The 20,822-nt window shown below is 51.2% G+C and overlaps 1 protein-coding gene across 1 annotated transcript in view; it reads right to left on the bottom strand.

Annotated features, from left to right (window-relative positions):
* The window catches only part of LOC147103163 (bone morphogenetic protein 7-like), a 78,043-nt gene that overhangs the window by 11,824 nt on the left and 45,397 nt on the right, over positions 1-20,822 (bottom strand). The window contains exon 3 of the mRNA XM_085962530.1: positions 808-956. Within this exon, the coding sequence (XP_085818656.1) occupies positions 808-956 (149 nt within the window). The remainder of the gene's footprint in view (positions 1-807; positions 957-20,822) is intronic.

Here is a 20,822-nt window from a genome sequence, read left to right as displayed (position 1 = left end):
AATAGGTTCGTCTCTAGGGATGAATGGTTAAACCACAAAGAAAAATCCTGTTTCGTGGTTTCGCTACTCGTATCTAGAAATTAGCCGTCTGTTTTAGTGATTTTAAAAATGGGGCGAAAGAAAGCTTAAACCTTTTTTTTAATTCCAAGGATATATGTGGTTGACACATCTGCTGATTTTATTTGGTGTGCTTTTAAAATGTACTTAGAAGCAGCCCAATTGCAGGTAATAACAGTTAAAATTAACAAGGAAGAGGAGGCGCCTCGGGCAGCACTGGCGGGCACTGTTGCTGCCATGTTTCCAACCTTCCGTTATTGAAACTGCAATGTGAGTAGGACAGGTTTCGGAGTTAGTGCTCCCAGATGTTCAGTGCTATATTGCTAATGAGGCAAGAGAGATAATCTGGTGTAATTACATCTGCTAATCCTGTAATGAACCAGTTGTATAGCTGGTTAAGGACTACGAGCATTCTAAAATCTCCTTATAAACCAGGAAGCTTTCATGTTGGAATGAATGAGGATTGAATGGCCTACTGCTGCTCCTATTTCTTATGTTCTTATGAATCAATGCCAGATTAAAACATTCACTTTAAATTAACATTTACATTATAGGTATACTCTAAGATAAGGCCCTACAATGGCTTGAACCGTAGGAATTTGGAGGGGGAGTGGCGGGAGATGCTGTCAGGGGAAAATTTTACTACAAATTCTCAAGAATAACAATGTAATTGTAGGGCCGTATGGAGTGTGCTATGAATAGGTCACTTCGGTTCTGCAACATACCGTGTGTGGCAGTTAAATACAATACCTTCCTGAGTCTCCACACAAAGGCGCAGGCCCAGATTATAATGCGGATTCATCAGCCATTCATTACTGGTTGCTGTGATGTCAAACTCCAGCCACCCTTCTTCTGTGGGCCACACTTCTTGATTGTCCAATAGGAGGAGCTCTGGTTCTCTGTAAATGGGGGGAGAAAAAATCAATTTGAGCCAGATGTGTAGGGACTTCAGTAATATCCTGACCTGTGACCTCATAAAAGGGAACGTTTTAATTTGTGAATGCCCTATTCCTTGCTGGCCCAATTTACAAGATTTACAAAACTAGAGGGTCTCCCGTGGCATTGCTCGGGGTGAGTCAGAGGTTATGCTGTCGGAAGAGGTTTGGTAGTTATAGAGGAGTGCGCATCACTACGAACAAAATGGGAAAGAAGTTTGTAAGAGATCTCCTCAGAGAAAGTGCAGTTTTTTTTTATTGTTTCCTGGAAAATAAATAAATAGAGATAGATAGATAGACAGACAGACAGACAGACAGACAAAGGGTAAATTAGATAGATAGAGTTCAACAGTTTCAGATCATAAGCTCGGCCCCTATCATAGATATATTTTTTCCACACTTCTTTTTTGTTTGTATTTTCTTTTCTTCTCTCCCACATGGCGGCTGTCTTCCATTCTGCCAGCGCAATTTACACTTCATCTAGAGCCATCTTTTGTTTCTTAACCTGTCCCATTACCATCTCCTTTTGCCTTGAATATCTCTTAATGTCTCTTAACCTCTCCTGCCTTCTATCCTATCACAGACCTTCCCTTTTGTTCTTTCATCCCCTCCCTCCTTTCCCAGCCCCTACACTTGCTTAAAAATCTGTTCCATTTCCTGCTTTTTTCCAGTTCTGACGAAAGGTCATCGACCTGAAACGTTAGCTCTGTTTCTCTCTTCACAGATGCTGCCTGACCTGCTGAGCGTCTCCAGCATTTTCTGTTTTTATTTTAAAGTGTAAATTATGTCTGTTGCTGGTGGGGCCTCACAGCAGCCAAGAACATTTGAATGCATTGGCTGCATTCAAAGCCCCACCATTAGGGTGGGGCCTTGTAAAATCTACCCTGTAATATTATTCTTCCCCCTAAATCTTTGCATGTCTCACAAGGGTGCCACACCTCTTCACCTTTGCTGCCCATCTGTTTAGAGTATGGGTGAAGGCCCAAAAATATTATGCAACCTAAATCCCAGCAGGATAAATTAACTTGCATTTTTCCTTCTTTACTAAATATCTCTGTAATCGTGCATAATGTTACTAAAAGGTTCTGCTTAAATAACTATACTTAAATTGGTGTATTCTAAACTTCAATAATGGTACAGGCTTTCTAGAATTTCCACTATTTATAGCAATTATTTGGTTTCAATTCTGAGATAAACATAAATAAAAGTACAGATGGTGTAAGCATTTAAAATATAAGATTAAACGATGTGAAATTTCAATGAGGAAATTTTCATTGTCACATGTGAACATGCTTTATTTGCTAAATAAACAGTACACTGAATAGGACAACTCACTTTGTGTTTTCAGGAAAGCTACCCCAGAAAAATGGAAGAGATCAAGCTTTATCTTATTTTGATGTTTTATACCAAAAAAACACAAATTCTGTTACTTTCACTGCTCCCAAGCGGGGTTTAATCCTCTGTACTTTTGCATATATATAGAAATTGTAATGTGCTTGGCGGTTTCGGGAATTCACTGCTTAAGCACGACAGCATCATTCTGTATTGTATTTGAGCACTGGATTGGTCTGGAAATCAGGGAAACAATAGCAATTTGCATATTTTAGCACTTCCCACATGTAGGACAACATCTCAACACACTTTACAATTAAGAGAACAATAAATAGGGGATGCTAAACAAGAGGTGGGAAAGGAAGAACGGAGAGGGTTAGGGCGGCAGACCAAGGGCATGACCAAACAGTAAAGTTTTAAGGAGGTTTCTGAAAATAGCAAATATAGAAAGATGGAGGGAAGTACAGAGGGAGTACCAGAGAGGGCACTAGAGGGGGAGTACTAGATAGGGGAACTAGAGGGGGAGTACGAGATAGGGAGCACTAGAGGGAACTAGAGAGGGAGCATAAGAAATAGGAGCAGGAGTCGGCCATTCAGCCCCTCGAGCCTGCTCCGCCATTCAATGAGATCATGGCTGATCTTCTGCCTCAACTCCATTCACCGGCCCTATCACCATATCCCCTGATGCCCTTACTAGTCAGAAATCTATCGACTTCTGTTTTGAATATACCCAATGACTGAGCCTCCACAGCCCTCTGGGGTAGAGAATTCCAAAGATTCACCACCCTCTGTGTGAAGAAATGTCTTCTCATCTCAGTCCTGAATGGCCTACCCTTTATCCTGAGGCTGTGGCCCCTGGTCCTAGGCTCCCCAGCTAAGGGAAACATTCTACCAGCATCCATCCTATCAAGCCCTGTAATAATTTTGTATGCTTCAATGAGATCCCCTCTCATTCTTCTGAATTCAAGAGAATACAGGCCTAGTTTACTCAATCTCATCTCATACGACAGTCCTGCCATTCCAGGAATCAATCTCGTGAACCTTCGTTGCACTCCCTCTATGGCAAGGAGCACCAGAGGGAATACCAGAAAAACTAGAGACAAAGTACTAGAGGGAACTAGAGGGGTAGTACCAGAGAGGGCACTAGAGGGGTAGTACCAGAGGGAGTACCAGAGAGGGCACTAGAGGGGTAGTACCAGAGGGAGTACCAGAGGGCACTAGAGGGGTAGTACCAGAGGGAGTACCAGAGGGCACTAGAGGGGTAGTACCAGAGGGAGTACCAGAGGGCACTAGAGGGGTAGTACCAGAGGGCACTAGAGGGGTAGTACCAGAGGGAGTACCAGAGGGCACTAGAGGGGTAGTACCAGAGGGAGTACCAGAGGGCACTAGAGGGGTAGTACCAGAGGGAGTACCAGAGAGGGCACTAGAGGGGTAGTACCAGAGGGAGTACTAGAGAGGGCACTAGAGGGGTAGTACCAGAAGGAATACCAGAGAGGGCACTAGAGGGGTAGTACCAGAGGGAGTACCAGAGGGCATTAGAGGGGTAGTACCAGAGGGAGTACCAGAGAGGGCACTAGAGGGGTAGTACCAGAGGGAGTACCAGAGGGCACTAGAGGGGTAGTACCAGAGGGAGTACCAGAGGGCACTAGAGGGGTAGTACCAGAGGGAGTACCAGAGGGCACTAGAGGGGTAGTACCAGAGGGAGTACCAGAGGGCACTAGAGGGGTAGTACCAGAGGGAGTACCAGAGGGCACTAGAGGGGTAGTACCAGAGGGAGTACCAGAGGGCACTAGAGGGGTAGTACCAGAGGGAGTACCAGAGAGGGCACTAGAGGGGTAGTACCAGAGGGAGTACTAGAGAGGGCACTAGAGGGGTAGTACCAGAAGGAGTACCAGAGAGGGCACTAGAGGGGTAGTACCAGAGGGAGTACCAGAGGGCACTAGAGGGGTAGTACCAGAGGGAGTACCAGAGAGGGCACTAGAGGGGTAGTACCAGAGGGAGTACCAGAGAGGGCACTAGAGGGGTAGTACCAGAGGGAGTACCAGAGAGGGCACTAGAGGGGTAGTACCAGAGGGAGTACCAGAGGGCACTAGACGGGTAGTATCAGAGGGAGTACCAGAGAGGGCACTAGAGGGGTAGTACCAGAGGGAGTACCAGAGAGGGCACTAGAGGGGTAGTACCAGAGGGAGTACCAGAGGGCACTAGAGGGGTAGTACCAGAGGGAGTACCAGAGGGCACTAGAGGGGTAGTACCAGAGGGAGTACCAGAGAGGGCACTAGAGGGGTAGTACCAGAGGGAGTACCAGAGGGCAGGAGCATAGTGGCTGAACAAGGTAGGATAAGGAAAGGTAATGGGTAAATTTGAAAGGGCAAGAATTTTGAAGTCAACTCGCTGGGACACAGCGAGCCAGGATACCTTGGAGCTTCCAACAACAAGTACGAGGAGCTGATGGACTTCTTTGTCACTAAGATTGAGACCATCCGTTCAGGTGCCTCTGGTGCTTCCTTCCCTTCCCTGGGCTACCCCACCAAGCCAAACTTCCCCTAAGGTTCCCCCCAGCCCTAGCCCTGAACTCACAATCTTACTCTAGTTTCTCTCCTATCTCCCTTCAAGCCCTCTCCAAGCTCAGCTTGTCCATGAGACCCACCTCCTGTACCCTCGACCCTATTCCCACCAAACTGCTGACCACCCAACTTCCCGTTGGGCACTCATGTAAGCTGATATTGTTAACGGTTCCCTCTCCTCGGGTACTGTTCCCCTCCCCTTCAAATCTGCCGTCATGACCCGCCTCAAAAAAAAACTATCCTTGACCCCACTGTCCTTGCAAACCACCGCCCCCTATCCAACCTCCCTTTCATCTTCAAAGTCCTTGAACATGTGGTCGCCTCCCAAATCCGTGCCCACCTTTCCCGCAAGTCCATGTTTGAACCCCTCCAATCAGGTTTCTGCCCCGCCACAGCACCGAAACTGACCTTATCAAAGTCACAAATGACATCCTGTGTGACTGTGACCATGGTAAACTATCCCTCCTCATCTTTCTCGACCTGTCTGCAACCTTTGACACAGTTGATGACACCATCCTCCTCCAACGCCTCTCCTCTGTCGTCCAGCTGGGTGGGACTGCCCTCCACTGGTTCCATTCTTATCTACCCAGTCATAGCCAGAGGATCACTTGCAACATCTTCTCTTCCTGCTCCTGCAGCACTACCTCTGGAGTCCCCCAAGGATCTATCCTTGGCCCCCTCCTATTTCTTATATGCTGCCCCTCGACGACATCATCTGAAATCAAAGCATCAGGTTCCACATGTACGCTGACGACACCCAGCTCTACCTCACCACCACCTCTCTCAACCCCTCCACTGCCTCTGTTTTGTCACTCTGCTTATCCGATGAGCAGAAATTTTCTCCAGCTAAATATCAGGAAGACCGAAGCGATTGTCTTCGGTCCCCGCCACAAACTCCGTCCCCCAGCCGCCAACTTCATCTCTCTCCCTGGTCACTGCCTGAGGCTGAACCAGATCGTTCACAACTTTGACATCCTATTTGAAACTGAGATGAGCTTCCAACCACCTAACTGCTCCTTCACCAAGACCGTCTACTTCCATATCGCCTGTCTCCACCCTGCCTCAGCTGCTGAAACCCTCATCCATGCCTTTGTTACCTCTAGACTTGACTATTCCAATGGTCTCCTGGCCGGCCTCCCATTTTCCACCGTCTGTAAACTTGAATGGATCCAAAACTCTGCTGCCCGTATCCTAACTCGCACCAAGTCTCGGTCACCCATCACCCCTGTGCTCGCTCCCAGTCCGGCAATGCCTCGATTTTAAAATTCTCATCCTTGTTTTCAAATCCCTCCATGGTCTCGCCCCTCCCCGTCTCCGTAATCTCCTCCCGCCCTACAACCCTCCAAGATCTCTGCGTTCCTCCAACTCTTGTCATCTTGCACATGATATACCTATCAATTCGTCCAATAAAAAGCGACGAGTTAGGAACGTAACTAAAGGTTTTTATTGACTAAATAACAGAGCCCACCCTCGTGGGTGATCGGGTCCAACAAGGAGGAATACCAGCCAGTCGACTACCTTTATACCTGGGCAGGTAGGTGGAGCCATGGGCGGAGTCGGAGGTGGTCAGCCCAGGTATAACAGCGCGACAAGAGGCGACCTCGTATCGTGATACAACAGTGATAACGGTGATAACAATACAACAGTGATAACTATAGTGTAACGATAAAAGTGGTTTACCACATTCACCCCTTGTTTAGATTTGAGTCCGGCGGGGTGAAGTGTACTACCATTTCTGGTATGTCAGTCTGTCCGGAGGCCTCGTAAGCCTCTCCGATCGTCGCAGCGGCGGTGCTGCATTATCCGGTGTTAGTGCTGGTGTCTGCGTGGTCGGCGAAGGCTCGTGGGGTTCCGGCATGCCGTCTACCTGGGCTGGAATTGGGGGGGTGGTGGGGGGGGTAAAGGTGGTGTCTCCGGAGTGCCCGAGGGTGCGAGGTCTCGTAAGGAGACAGTGTCCTCCCGCCCGTCTGGGTAAGCCACGTAGGCGTACTGGGGGTTGGCGTGCAGGAGGTTCACCCTCTCGACCAGGGGGTCTGTTTTATGGGCCCTCACGTGCTTTCGCAGCAAGACGGGCCCCGGAGAGGTCAGCCAGGTTGGTAGAGTGGTTCCCGTAGTCGACTTCCTGGGGAAAACAAACATTCGTTCATGGGGGGTGGCGTTAACGGCAGTGCAAAGTAGTGACCGGATGGAGTGCAGCGCTGTCGGGAGGACTTCCTGCCAGCGGGAGGTTGGGAGGCCCTTAGACTTTAAGGCTAAGAGGACGGCCTTCCATACCGTCGCGTTCTCTCTTTCCACCTGGCCGTTCCCTCGGGGGTTGTAGCTGGTGGTCCTACTTGCTGCAATACCTCTCGCTAGTAGGAACTGACGGAGTTCCTCGCTCATGAAAGAGGAGCCCCGGTCACTATGTATATAGTTTGGGAACCCGAACAAGGCGAAGAGGTCGTTCAGGCATTTAATGACCGTGGTACTGGTCATGTCTGGGCAGGGGAAGGCAAAGGGGAAACGGGAGTACTCATCAACAATGTTGAGGAAGTACACGTTACGGTCAGAGGACGGGAGGGGCCCCTTAAAGTCGATGCTCAGGCGCTCGAAGGGGCGGGTGGCCTTGATCAGGCTTGCTCTGTCCGGCCTAAAGAAGTGCGGTTTGCACTCGGCACAGGTCTGGCAGTTCCTGGTTATGGTCCTGACCTCCTCGATGGAGTAGGGCAGGTTGCGGGCCTTAATGAAGTGGTAAAGTCTGGTGACCCCGGGGTGGCAGAGGTCGTTGTGGAGGGTCTGAAGTCTATCACTTTGCGCGCTGGCGCATGTAATTCGTGACAGAGCATCGGGGGGTTCGTTCAGCTTACCTGGCCGGTACAAGATATCATAATCGTAGGTGGAGAGCTCGATTCTCCACCTCAAGATCTTGTCATTCTTGATTTTGCCCCTCAGCTTGTTATTAAACATAAAAGCGACCGAACGTTGGTCGGTAAGGAGGGTAAATCGTTTGCCTGCCAGGTAGTGCCTCCAGCGTCGTACCGCCTCCACAATCGCCTGGGCCTCCTTCTCGACCGACGAGTGTCGGATCTCAGGGCCCTGTAGGGTCCTTGAGAAGAAGGCCACCGGTCTCCCCTCCTGGTTAAGGGTGGCGGCTAGGGCGAAGTCGGATGCATCGCTCTCGACTTGGAAGGGGATGGACTCATCCACTGCGTGCATAGTGGCCTTGGCAATGTCTCCCTTAATGAGGGAGAAGGCTGCGCACGCTTCCTCCGTAAGGGGGAAGGATGTGGACTTCATGAGGGGTCTGGCTTTGTCCGCATAATTGGGCACCCATTGGGCATAGTAGGCGAAGAGCCCCAGGGTTCTCTTAAGTGCCTTAGGGCAGTGGGGGAGGGGTAGCTCCATGAGGGGGCGCATTCTTTCGGGGTCGGGGCCGATGAGTCCGTTCTCTACTACACAGCCAAGGATGGCAAGGCGCGAGGTGTTAAACACACATTTCTCCTTATTGTAGGTGAGGTTCAGCCGTTGGGCTGTACGGAGGAATTTCTCCAGATTCATGTCGTGGTCCTGCCGGTCGCGGCCGCAGATGGTGACGTTATCTAGGTAGGGGAATGTGGCCTGCAGTCCGTTCTGGTCAACCATCCGGTCCATCTCCCTTTGGAAGACCGAGACCCCGTTGGTGACACCGAAGGGGACCCTAAGGAAGTGGTATAGGCGCCCATTCGCCTCGAAGGCGGTGTACTGGCGGTCCTCGGGGTGGATAGGGAGTTGGTGGTAGGCCGACTTAAGGTCGATGGTCGAGAATACGCGGTATTGTGCAATCTGATTGACCATGTCAGATATGCGGGGAAGGGGGTATGCGTCCAGCTGGGTGTATCTGTTTATGGTCTGGCTGTAGTCGATGACCAGGCGATTTTTATCGCCGGTCTTAATGACCACGACCTGGGCACGCCAGGGGCTGTTGCTCCCCTCGATGATGCCCTCCTTCAGGAGACGCTGCACCTCAGAGCTAATGAAAGCTCTGTCCCCAGCGCTGTACCGCCTGCTCTTGGTAGCGACGGGTTTGCAGTCGGGGGTGAGGTTAGCGAACAGGGAAGGTGGCGGCACCTTGAGGGTGGATAGGCTGCAGGTGTTACGCGGTGGGCGGTTTAACCTTCGCTGGTTGTCGACTGTGAGTGGGGGGAGGGGTCCACCGTATGCTAGGGTTACACTTTGGAGGTGGGATTGGAAGTCCAGCCCTAGTAGGACGGCAGCGCAGAGCTGGGGGAGGACGAGGAGTTTAAAGTTTTTATACTCTGTACCCTTAACCGACAAGGTCACAGCACAGTAGCCGCTAATGTCCGTGGCGTGGGACCTCGATGCCATCGAGATTCGGTTGCGCGTTGGCAGGACAGGGAGGGAGTAGTGGCTCACCGTGTCTGGGTGGATGAAGCTCTCCGTGCTTCCGCTGTCGAACAGGCAGGTCGTGGCGTGGCCGTTTACTTTGATGTCCATCATCGACTTGGACAGGTGGTGTGGGCGGGCTTGATCCAGAGTGACGGAGGCTAGCGTGTAGGTAAGCGAGTCGTTGTCGTCTGCGGGCGAGGCGGTCGTCGGGTCCGGGGGCCCGGTGGCAGTCGGGCGTGGTGGGTAAAATGGCGTCTCCCACGAGGTAGGACAAAATGGCGGAGAAGATGGCTGCCCCCATAACTCACATGAGGCACTATTGGGGTCGGTTGCCTTGATCAAAGATGGCCGTCCCCATGACTCACGTGTGGGGATGCTGGCCTCAGTTGCCGTGAAAGAAGATGGCCGCCCCCACAGTTCGCATGAGGCACTGCTGGCCTCTGAAGATCCGCTCCTGCAGGCCTTAGAGAAGTGGCCTTTCTTCCTGCAGGTTGCGCAGGTAGAGTTCCTGGCTGGGCAGCGCGACCTCGGGTGCTTCTCCTGGCCGCAAAAGAAGCAGCCGGCGGCCCGATCGCGGGTGCCCGATGTCGGAGCCGGTACCGGGGGTGGCGGGCCCGGTCGGGTCCGGGACGCCGACGCTGAGGTAGGTCCCGGGGGCGGCGCTGCGAAGGGTATTGCGGTAGGGGTCGGGCCCGAGTCCCAGGGTCGCGAGCAGTACCTGGAAAACGCCTCCTGGTCCTGATGGGCCACCTCCAGGGAGAGAGCGAGGGCTTCAGCTTTGTCCAGGTCGAGGTCTTTAGCTTCAAGCAGTCTTTGCCGTGAGTAGTCGGACCGTAGGCCTTTCACAAAGGCATCGCGGATATTATCTTCCGTATTTTCAACAGCCGTCACCGCTTTAAAGTCACAGTTCCTGCCGAGTGCTCTTAGCGCCCGTAAAAATTCAGCTACAGACTCTCCTGGCTGTTGCGGGCGGGATCTTAGGAGGTGCCTGGTGTACATGTAATTTACCGGGCTGCGGTACTGCTGTTTCAGTAGGTTGATAGCGGCCTCGTACGTAGTCGTGTCCTGGATGAGTGCGTATACTCTCGGGCTCGCTTGGGCGTTCAGAAGTCTTAGTTTGGATCTCTGCGGGGCGCCGGATTCTTCCAGGTAGGATTCGAAGCAGTCCAGCCAGTGTTTGAAGTTGAGGGCTGCGTTTGCTGCCTGTGGGTTTAGATCCAGGTACGGTGGTTTGAGGGCTTGCAGCCAAGCCGGCTGGTGTGGCTGTGCTTCTGGGAGGGCTTCTGGCTGGCCAGTAGTAGACATCTTTAAAATTTAGTCAATAAAATTGATATACCTATCAATTCGTCCAATAAAAAGCGACGAGTTAGGAACGTAACTAAAGGTTTTTATTGACTAAATAACAGAGCCCACCCTCGTGGGTGATCGGGTCCAACAAGGAGGAATACCAGCCAGTCGACTACCTTTATACCTGGGCAGGTAGGTGGAGCCATGGGCGGAGTCGGAGGTGGTCAGCCCAGGTATAACAGCGCGACAAGAGGCGACCTCGTATCGTGATACAACAGTGATAACGGTGATAACAATACAACAGTGATAACTATAGTGTAACGATAAAAGTGGTTTACCACAGCACATCCCCGATTTTAATCATTCCAGCATTGGCGGCCTTACTTTCAGCTGTGAAGGCCCTAAGCTCTGGAATTCTCTCCCTAAGCCTCTCTACCTTACTTTCCTCCTTTAAGACGCTCCTTAAAACCTACCTCTTTGACCAAACTTTTGGTTATCTGCCCTAATATCTCCTTGTAGTGTATGTACTTTGCAGAAGGAACTATATTCTGCAGCCCCTGTATACTGCAGTACCAGTAGTGACCACCCCTGTATATAAGCCTGTGTAGTAACTTTTGCATAGTAGTTCCAGTTTGTCTCCACTCAGTAAAGACCTGTTGTAACCAACTCCTGCAGTCCGTGTCTCAATTACACACGGACTGGCGACGAGCAGATCCGAACTGACCTACAGTTCTGCACCACCTCATGGGGATCCATCCCTGAAGCGAAGTTGTTAGAGGTCGAGGCCAGAAGGAAGAAAGAAAAAAAAACAAACAGAAGAAATGGGCGTCGACTGTGGGCAACCGTCTCTGATTCATCGGAGTTGAAGATTTGCAGGAAAGGCTGTCGAGAGCGGGGCTTGGTTATCCTGTCTATGGTGTTCCAGCTAATCGGGCTGGTGGCAGGTAGTACACTAATCCTTCCTGGGCTGCGGCGGGCTAGAGCTCGATCGGGTGGCTTTTCAACGGGGCCGAGCAGCGTTGTCGGGAAGAGGAGAGAGAGAGAGAGGGTGGAGCACACAGGCCGGTGTTACGAAGCCGGGCAGCGTACAGACCCGAGAAGAGGGAGGAAAGTGTCCCGTAGGGTTGCTCTGACGACGGGAAAATAAAAGAAATTAGAAGCGCAGAAAGCCGCGAGGAGCTGCAGTTTGCCACGGGAACCGCGGAGAGCGGCGTTAGCAGCAGCGCGGGGGGGAAGTGCGCGAAGACCATAGGGCGTCGCCATCAAGGCATAAAACGCCAGCAACAGCGCTAGCAGCAGCGGAGAAGACGGAAAGCGCGGGAGGCGCCATCTTAATCCAGCGGGGAAGAAGGCAAAGCGCGGGAGGCGCCATTTTGTTAAATCGGGGAAGAAGGCAAAGCGCGGGAGGCGCCATCTTAGATTTCCAAGATGCCGAAGACTGGCAATATCACTGCCTTCGATAATGCAATAGAAGACTGGACCACGTATGTGGAAAGAGTCGAAGTATATTGCAAGGCAAACGAAGTAGCCGATGAGAAAAAGGCATCGGTACTACTAAACATAATGGGCGCAAGAACGTACGGCCTATTGCGGAACCTGATCACTCCGGCCAAACCGATGGCAAAGAGTTTTAACGAAATTGTTGATATCCTACAGGAACACCTAAATCCTACACCGCTGCTGATAGCAGAAAGATTTAAATTCCACAGGAGAAATCAGCATAAAGATGAGAGCAATGCTGATTACCTTACGGAACTATGCAAGCTATCAAAGCACTGCCAGTTCGGAGCAGGACTGACAGATACTCTACGGGACAAATTTGTCTGTGGACTCCTGAGTGAAGGAACCCAGAAGAGGTTACTCTCAGAGAAAGAGCTGACGCTAGATAAGGCTTTCAGCGTGGCAGTATCGTACGAAGCAGCAGCAAGGGGAGCTGCGGAAATACAGCAAAAGCCACAGGAATACGGCACCCACGAAATGACACGGGGATTTGAAAAATGTTATCGCTGCGGCAGAACAACCCATGACCAGAAGGACTGCTGGTCCAAGGACAAAATATGCAGGCATTGCGGAAAGATGGGACACATTGCACGAGTTTGCAGGTCTGGGAAGAAGACTAACGACAACAAAAAGGCTACTAAGGAACAGTACAGGAAAGTACAAAAGATGACGGACAGTAGTTCCGAAGACCAGAAGAGCGATAGTGAATCCGGGAACAAGAGACTAAGCTGTCTCAAACTTCACAACGTAATCGCAAAAGAGGATCACTGAACCATGTGGGTCACCCTCACGATAGCAGGGTCCCAAGTCAAAATGGAATTGGATACAGGATCAGCCCTGACCATCATGAATCGACGCGACTACGAGCGGCTAATCTCACACATACCCTTGAAAGAGACATCCATTGTCTTGAAGACGTATACGGTGCAGAAAGTATACCCCAGAGGGAAAATAAGGGTGCCTGTCGAATACAACGGCAAGGAAATACAGAAATTGTATCTGTACATACTGCAAGATGATGGACCACCATTATTGGGACGTGAATGGATCAGAAAGATAAGTTTAGACTGGCACTCCATTCAGGCACTGACGGTGGCTGGTAAAAAGGATGACGACGTCACACCTGGACGATTGTCAAAAATCTTAGCTAACGCCAAAGAGGTATTTCAACAAGAACTGGGAACTCTTAAAGGCGTAACCGCCTCGATAAAAATAGAAGAGAATGCAATTCCCAAGTTTTTCAAAGCAAGACCGGTACCGTATGCAATTCGCCCAGCCGTCGAGGCAGAGCTGGAGAATCTGGAGAATGCAGGCGTGTTATCTAAGGTAGACTGGAGCGAGTGGGCGACACCCATCGTTCCTGTCATGAAGAAAACGTTAAACAATAAGTCTGAGGAGCCAAGGAAGGTTCGCATCTGTGGGGACTTCAAGGTGACGGTGAACCCAGTCCTTCACACAGTACAATATCCTCTCCCGAGGATAGAAGACATTTTCGCCTCACTATCTGGAGGGAAGCGTGATGCAGTATCAACAACACCAAAGACTACGAGTTGAACTTATACGAAGTAGGCTTTTATTGACTAAGAACTGGAGCATGCCTCTGCTAGTGGATCCATCCTAAGAACTCCTGGGGGAAGGGTGGTGAGTCAACTTTATACCCGGGCTTAGGGGTGGAGCCAGGGGCGGAGACATGCCCGGACTTGTACAGAGTTAACAGTGGTTTACCACATTCACCCCTCGTTTAAAAAAGAGTCCGGCGGGGTGAAGTGTTTCAAAAGTCTCTCCGGGGGTCTTGTCTGCCGTAATGATCTTCGTGGTGCCGGTTGCGGCGGTTCTTTGCCCGCGGCCGCTTCTCGCGTGGGACGGCGCACTGGCGTGTCGTCCTCTCGGGGTAGGAATGGCACCGGCATGTCGTCAGTTCGTGGTAGACACCCCGGTGGTGCGTCGTGGGTAGTGGTGGTGGGTGGAGGTAGTGGATGGTGATCGATGGTGTTTCGGGTGGTACCTGAGGGTGCGAGGTCTCGAATTGAGACTGTGTCCTCCCGCCCGTCAGGATACGCCACGTAGGCATACTGTGGGTTGGCGTGGAGGAGGTGAACCTTTTTGACCAGGGGGTCCATCTTATGGCTCCTCACGTGTTTCCTGAGCAGGACGGGTCCCGGAGACGTCAGCCATGGCGGTAGTGATGTCCCCGAGGTGGATTTCCTGGGGAAGACGAACATCTTCTCGTGAGGGGTGGCATTTGTGGCAGTACAGAGCAGTGATCGTATGGAGTGGAGCGCATCGGGGAGGACATCTTGCCAGCGGGAGATTGGGAGGCCCTTGGATTTTAGGGCGAGCGTGGCGGTCTTCCACACCGTTGCGTTCTCCCTCTCTACCTGTCCGTTACCCCGGGGGTTGTAGCTGGTAGTCCTGCTCGTGGCTATGCCCTTCTCGAGCAGGTACTGGCGCAGCTCGTCGCTCATGAACGACGAGCCCCTGTCGCTGTGGATGTAATTGGGGAAGCCAAATATGGCGAACAGGTCATTGAGGTACCTGATGACTGTGGCGCTGGTCATGTCCGGGCAGGGGATGGCGAAGGGGAAACGGGAGTACTCGTCAATAATATTGAGGAAGTACGTGTTGCGGTCAGAGGAGGGAAGGGGCCCCTTGAAATCGACGCTGAGACGTTCGAAGGGGCGGGTGGCTTTAATCAGGTGTGCCCTGTCTGGCCTATAAAAATGCGGTTTGCATTCGGCGCAGACCTGGCAGTTCCTGACCATGGTCCTGACCTCCTCGATGGAGTAAGGCAGGTTGCGAGCTTTAATAAAGTGGAAGAACCTGGTGACCCCCGGGTGGCAGAGATCATTGTGGAGGGTCCGTAGCCTATCGACTTGTGCGTTGGCACATGTCCCACGGGATAGGGCGTCTGGGGGCTCATTGAGTTTCCCGGGCCGGTATAAGATATCGTAGTTGTAGGTGGATAACTCGATCCTCCACCGCAATATCTTATCATTTTTGATTTTCCCCCTTTGTCTGTTGTTAAACATAAATGCTACTGACCGTTGGTCAGTGAGCAGGGTGAAACGTTTACCGGCCAGGTAATGCCTCCAGTGCCGTACAGCCTCCACTATCGCCTGGGCCTCCTTCTCGACTGAGGAGTGTCGAATTTCGGGGCCCTGGAGGGTCCGTGAAAAGAAGGCCACGGGTCTCCCCGCCTGGTTATGGGTTGCGGCTAGGGCGAAGTCGGATGCATCGCTCTCCACTTGGAAAGGGATGGACTCATCCACTGCATGCATTGTGGCCTTCGCAATGTCCTCTTTTATGAGGGTGAAGGCCGCATGGGCGTCTGCCATCAGGGGGAAGGAGGTTGACTTGATGAGGGGCCGGGCTTTGTCCGCATAGTTGGGCACCCACTGGGCGTAGTAAGAGAAGAACCCTAGGCATCTCTTCAGGGCTTTTAGGCAGTGGGGGAGGGGTAGTTCCAGGAGGGGGCGCATTCGGTCGGGGTCGGGGCCGATGACTCCGTTTTCCACCACGCAGCCAAGAATAGCGAGGCGCGCGGTGCGGAACATACATTTTTCTCTGTTGTATGTCAGATTCAGCCGTTGGGCCATATGGAGGAATTTTTCTAGGTTGGCGTCGTGGTCCTGCCGGTCATGGCCGCAGATGGTGACGTTGTCTAGATAGGGGAAGGTGGCCTGCAGCGCGTTCTGGTCAACCATCTGGTCCATCTCCCTTTGGAAGACCGAGACCCCGTTGGTGACGCCGAAGGGGACTCGGAGGAAGTGGTAGAGGCGACCGTCAGCCTCAAAGGCCGTGTACTGGCGGTCCTCAGGCCTGATGGGGAGCTGGTGGTATGCCGACTTCAGGTCAATCGTCAAGAATACCCGGTATTGTGCTATCTGGTTGACCATGTCAGATATGCGGGGAAGTAGGTATGCGTCTAATTGCGTGTATCGATTGATCGTCTGGCTGTAATCAATAACCAGGCGCTGTTTTTCGCCGGTCTTTACTACCACCACTTGGGCTCGCCATGGGCTGGTGCTGCCCTCGATAATCCCTTCCCTCAGGAGTCTTTCTACTTCTGATTTAATAAAGCTCCTATCCCCGGCACTGTACCGCCTGCTTTTAGTAGCAATTGGCTTGCAGTCTTTGGCGAGGTTAGCGAACAACGGGGGGGGGGGGGGTTTGACCTTCAGGGTGGACAGGCTGCATACTTTGCGCGGCGCCGTGTTTAAATTCTGCAGACTGTAAGTGGGGGCAGGGGCCCACCATATGCCATCATGACGCTCTCCAGATGGCACTGGAGGTCTAATCCTAGCAGTACGGGAGCGCAGAGCTGTGGCAGGACGAGGAATTTAAAATCTCTGTACTCCACGCCGTTCACTGTCAGAGTCGCTACACAGTAGCCGCCGACGTCCGCCGTATGGGACTTTGAGGCCATAAAGACCTGGTGGCGTGTGTGCATAACCGATAGGGAGTAGCGTCGCACCGTGTCGGGGTGGATGAAGCTCTCCGTGCTTCCGCAGTCGAAAAGGCAATTTGTGGCATGACCATTTACCTTTACGTTCATCATGGACCTGGCTAGTTGATGGGGCCTAGATTGGTCCAGGGTGATGGAGGCCATCGTCGAGGTCGGTGGGTCGCTGTAGTATTCGCCCGCGCCGGGGGCCTGGTCCCGAAATGGTGTCCAAGATGGCGGCTCCCCCGTGGCTGGTGGTGCCCAAAATGGCGGCCCGCACGGCTCACACGTGGTTGGTGGGGTCCAAAATGGCGGCCTGTACGGTTCACACGCGGCGCTGCTGGAATTGGGGGTCGATTTCGCCCTGCACACTCTCGCGTAGTGGCCTTTCTTGCCGCATTTGGAGCAGGTCACGTCCTTTGCTGGGCATTGCTGTCTGGGGTGCTTGGCCTGGCCGCAGAAGTAGCATTTCTGGCCTCTGGTCATTGCAGCTGTAGTTGGGCTGCTGGCGGCTTGTGGCTTTACCGGGTCCCAAGATGGCTGCTCCCGTGACATCCACGTGGCCATCCGGTCAGGGGGGTAGGCGTCCATGTTCTGGAGGGCCACGTCTAACGAGTTAGCGAGGGCCACCGTCTTCTGCAGGTCGAGCCCCCTCTGTTCCAGCAGCCTCTGCCGAGTATAGTTGGACCTGATGCCGGCTACGTAGGCGTCTCGGATCAGGTCTTCCGTGCATTCCTTGGCCGTCACCGCTTTGTAATTACAGTCCCGGCCGAGGACTCTCAGTGCCAGTAAATATTCGGCGCCCGATTCCCCGGGGCGCTGTTTTCGGGTAGCCAGGAGGTGTCTGGCGTAGACCTCGTTAACAGGCCTCACGTATTGTTCATTTAGCGTCGCGATGGCGGCCGCGTAAGTTGTGGCGTCTCGGATGATCGAGTAGACTCGGTGGCTCACCCGTGAGTTCAAGACAAGCCGTTTCGCGTCATCTGTAGTGACGGTAGTGCTGGAGGCCTCCAGGAAGGCTTCGAAACAGCTCAGCCAGTGTTCAAAGTTATTGGCTGCATCTGCTGCTTGAGGATCCAGGTCTAAACGTTCCGGCTTCAAGATTTGCTCCATGTCAAAAATTAGTCAATAAAATTGATGCAGTATCAACAACACCAAAGACTACGAGTTGAACTTATATGAAGTAGGCTTTTATTGACTAAGAACTGGAGCATGCCTCTGCTAGTGGATCCATCCTAAGAACTCCCGGGGGAAGGGTGGTGAGTCACCTTTATACCCGGGCTTAGGGGTGGAGCCAGGGGCGGAGACATGCCCGGACTTGTACAGAGTTAACAGTGGTTTACCACAAAGCGTTTTACAAAAATTGACCTAGCACAAGCATATTTGCAGATGGAGGTTGAAGAATCCTCTAGGAAGTATCTCACGATAAACACTCACAAAGGTCTTTACCAGTATAATCGACTGGTATTCGGAGTAGCATCAGCTCCGGCGATATGGCAAAGAGCGATGGAACAAGTCCTGCAAGGGATTCCGGGGACTCAGTGTTACTTGGACGACATCCTAGTGACAGGTGAAGATGACAGTGAACACCTTGCCAACCTAGAGCAGGTGCTCACTAGACTAAGAGAACATGGGCTACGAGCCAATCGCCCCAAGTGCGAGTTTTTTAAGAAACAGATATCGTATTGTGGCCACGTGATTGATGAAGAGGGGTTACATAAGTCCCCTGACAAAATTGAAGCGGTAGTTAAGGCTCCAGCGCCTGAAAATGTGTCGCAACTGAGGTAATTCCTCGGATTGGTGAATTACTACCATAAGTTTTTGCCGAATTTGTCCACAATTCTGCACCCACTGAACGCCCTACTACAAACTGGAGTAGCATGGAAATGGAGCGATGAATGTAAGCGGGCCTTTCAGAAGAGTAAAGACCTAATCACTTCAAGAGAAGTATTGGCTCACTACAACCCATCACTACCGATAAGACTGGTGTGTGATGCGTCTCCCTACGGCATTGGAGCGGTACTGTCACATAAATTCCTTGATGGTTCAGAGAGGCCGATAGCTTTTGCGGCACGCTCGTTAACTTCAGCCGAGCGTAACTACGCCCAGATTGACAGAGGCCCTCAGCCTGGTGTGGGGGGTGAAGAAGTTCAATCACTACCTGCACGGTCAGAAATTTACTCTACTAACTGATCATCAACCTCTTGTCTCCATTTTCAACCCTCAGAAGGGCGTCCCGATAATGACAGCACAACGGCTACAGAGGTGGTCCCTTTTCCTAGGGGCACACCAATATGACATCGAGTACAAAGGAACTAAACAGCATGGGAATGCTGATGGATTGTCGCGCCTACCGTTGCCGATGGTGGAAGAAGCACCTGCAGTGGATCCTGTGGAGATATTCCACTCGACCATAGTCGAATGTCTACCTGTGACGAATGCAAACATAGAAAAGGAAACACGAAATGACCCGACACTCTCCTGGGTCTATGATTTAACGGTGAAGGGATGGCCAGCACATGGCGAACCACTGTTGCCAGCATTCTCGCCGAGAAGAGAACAGCTGTCAGTGTGCAGAGGAACCTTGATGTGTGGATCCAGAGTAGTAATTCCACCCAAATTGAAGGATAGAGTGCTCAATGAGCTTCATGAGGGTCATCTGGGAGGGGTAAAAATGAAGAACTAAGCCTGAGCGTTTGTGTGGTGGCCGGGAATCGATAGAGAAATCGAAGAGATGACCAAAAGCTGTACAGGATGCCAGAAGGTCCAAAACGCCCCACCACAAGCCCCTCTACATCCATGGGAGTGGCCCTCATCTCCATGGCAAAGGGTGCACATTGATTTTGCTGGTCCATTTATGGACTCGATGTTTTTAATTGCGGTGGATGCACATTCAAAGTGGCCAGAGGTAATAAAAATGTCCTCAACCACCACAGAAAAAACTATCACAGTCTTACGAACCATATTCGCCAGAAATGGGCTGCCTGAACAGATTTGCTCCGACAATGGACCACAGTTTGTGTTTGAAGAGTTCCTGAGGTTCTTAAAGAACAATGGTGTTAAGCATTACACATCCGCCCCATATCATCCAGCCACCAATGGATTGGCTGAGAGGTTCGTTCAAACATTCAAGAAAGCTATCAAGGCAATGTGTAATGAAGACATACCCCTACAACACAAGGTGGATAACTTCTTGTTTGCCTACCGGAATGCGACACATGCGGTTACCAACCAAACTCCAGCCATGATGTTCTTCAATCGAAGACTACGATGCCACTTGGATTTGGTTAAGCCAAACATCAGAAGAGATGTGGAGAACAGGCAGTTTCAGAATATGAATGAAAGGCCGACCAGGAGTTTTAAGATAGGTCAACCAGTTTTGGCCCGGGACTACCGCACAGAGAAATGGCAGCCAGGAACGATCTGCACATGGCAAGGACCCCTAATGTATACCGTGGATGTTGGAGAGAGCATTGTAAGACGCCATGCTGACCAGATTCTAGAGTCACTGGAAAACGTCAATTCCACACCACGATCCGATACACCTGGTGATGAAACCGAAGTACCAATTGCATCTACCTCAGAATCGGTGATATTGGAAGCAGACGAACCAAACAACGACGTTGATCCCGAATCAACTTTGCCAGAAGAACCTGATACCCCAAAGAGGCGTTATCCAGACAGAATCAGGAAGCCTCCTCAAAGACTGAACTTATAATTGCTTAACTTCAGCTAATGTATCTAGCAACTGTAATTGTAAATATGTTATTTAATTATTAATCGAATGTTATGTACTGTTTAGCTAAAAGGGGAGGAATTGTAGTGTATGTACTTTGCAGAAGGAACTATATTCTGCAGCCCCTGTATACTGCAGTACCAGTAGTGACCACCCCTGTATATAAGCCTGCGTAGTAACTTTTGCATAGTAGTTCCAGTTTGTCTCCACTCAGTAAAGACCTGTTGTAACCAACTCCTGCAGTCCGTGTCTCAATTACACACGGACATAATACTCCTTATGTGCTCAGTGTCAAATTTTGTTTTATAACGCTCCTGTGAAGCGCCTTGGGACGTTTTATTTCATTAAAGGCGCTATATAAATACAAGTTGTTGAGGATGGGAGTGAGGAGCATTTTGAGCAAGTGGAAGCTTGACAACAGGAAGTAAATGTTAGCACCAATCAGGAATGCACGTGGCAGCTATTGGGAACAAAAGTATAATTTAAAAGGCAGGCTAGTGGACATTTATATATTAAAGAAATGTATGGGGATTAGAGTCACAAATATGCTTTTGTGAGAGTTTTCTTCATTATCCCATATTCAGTCCTGAACATTATTTTAT

The sequence above is a fragment of the Somniosus microcephalus genome, chromosome 20 (genome assembly GCF_052327205.1).
Source record: "Somniosus microcephalus isolate GS21.2 chromosome 20, FLI_Smic_1.0, whole genome shotgun sequence".
In the NCBI taxonomy this organism is placed as follows: Eukaryota; Metazoa; Chordata; class Chondrichthyes; order Squaliformes; family Somniosidae; genus Somniosus; species Somniosus microcephalus.
This window is presented reverse-complemented; position numbering and strand designations above follow the sequence as displayed.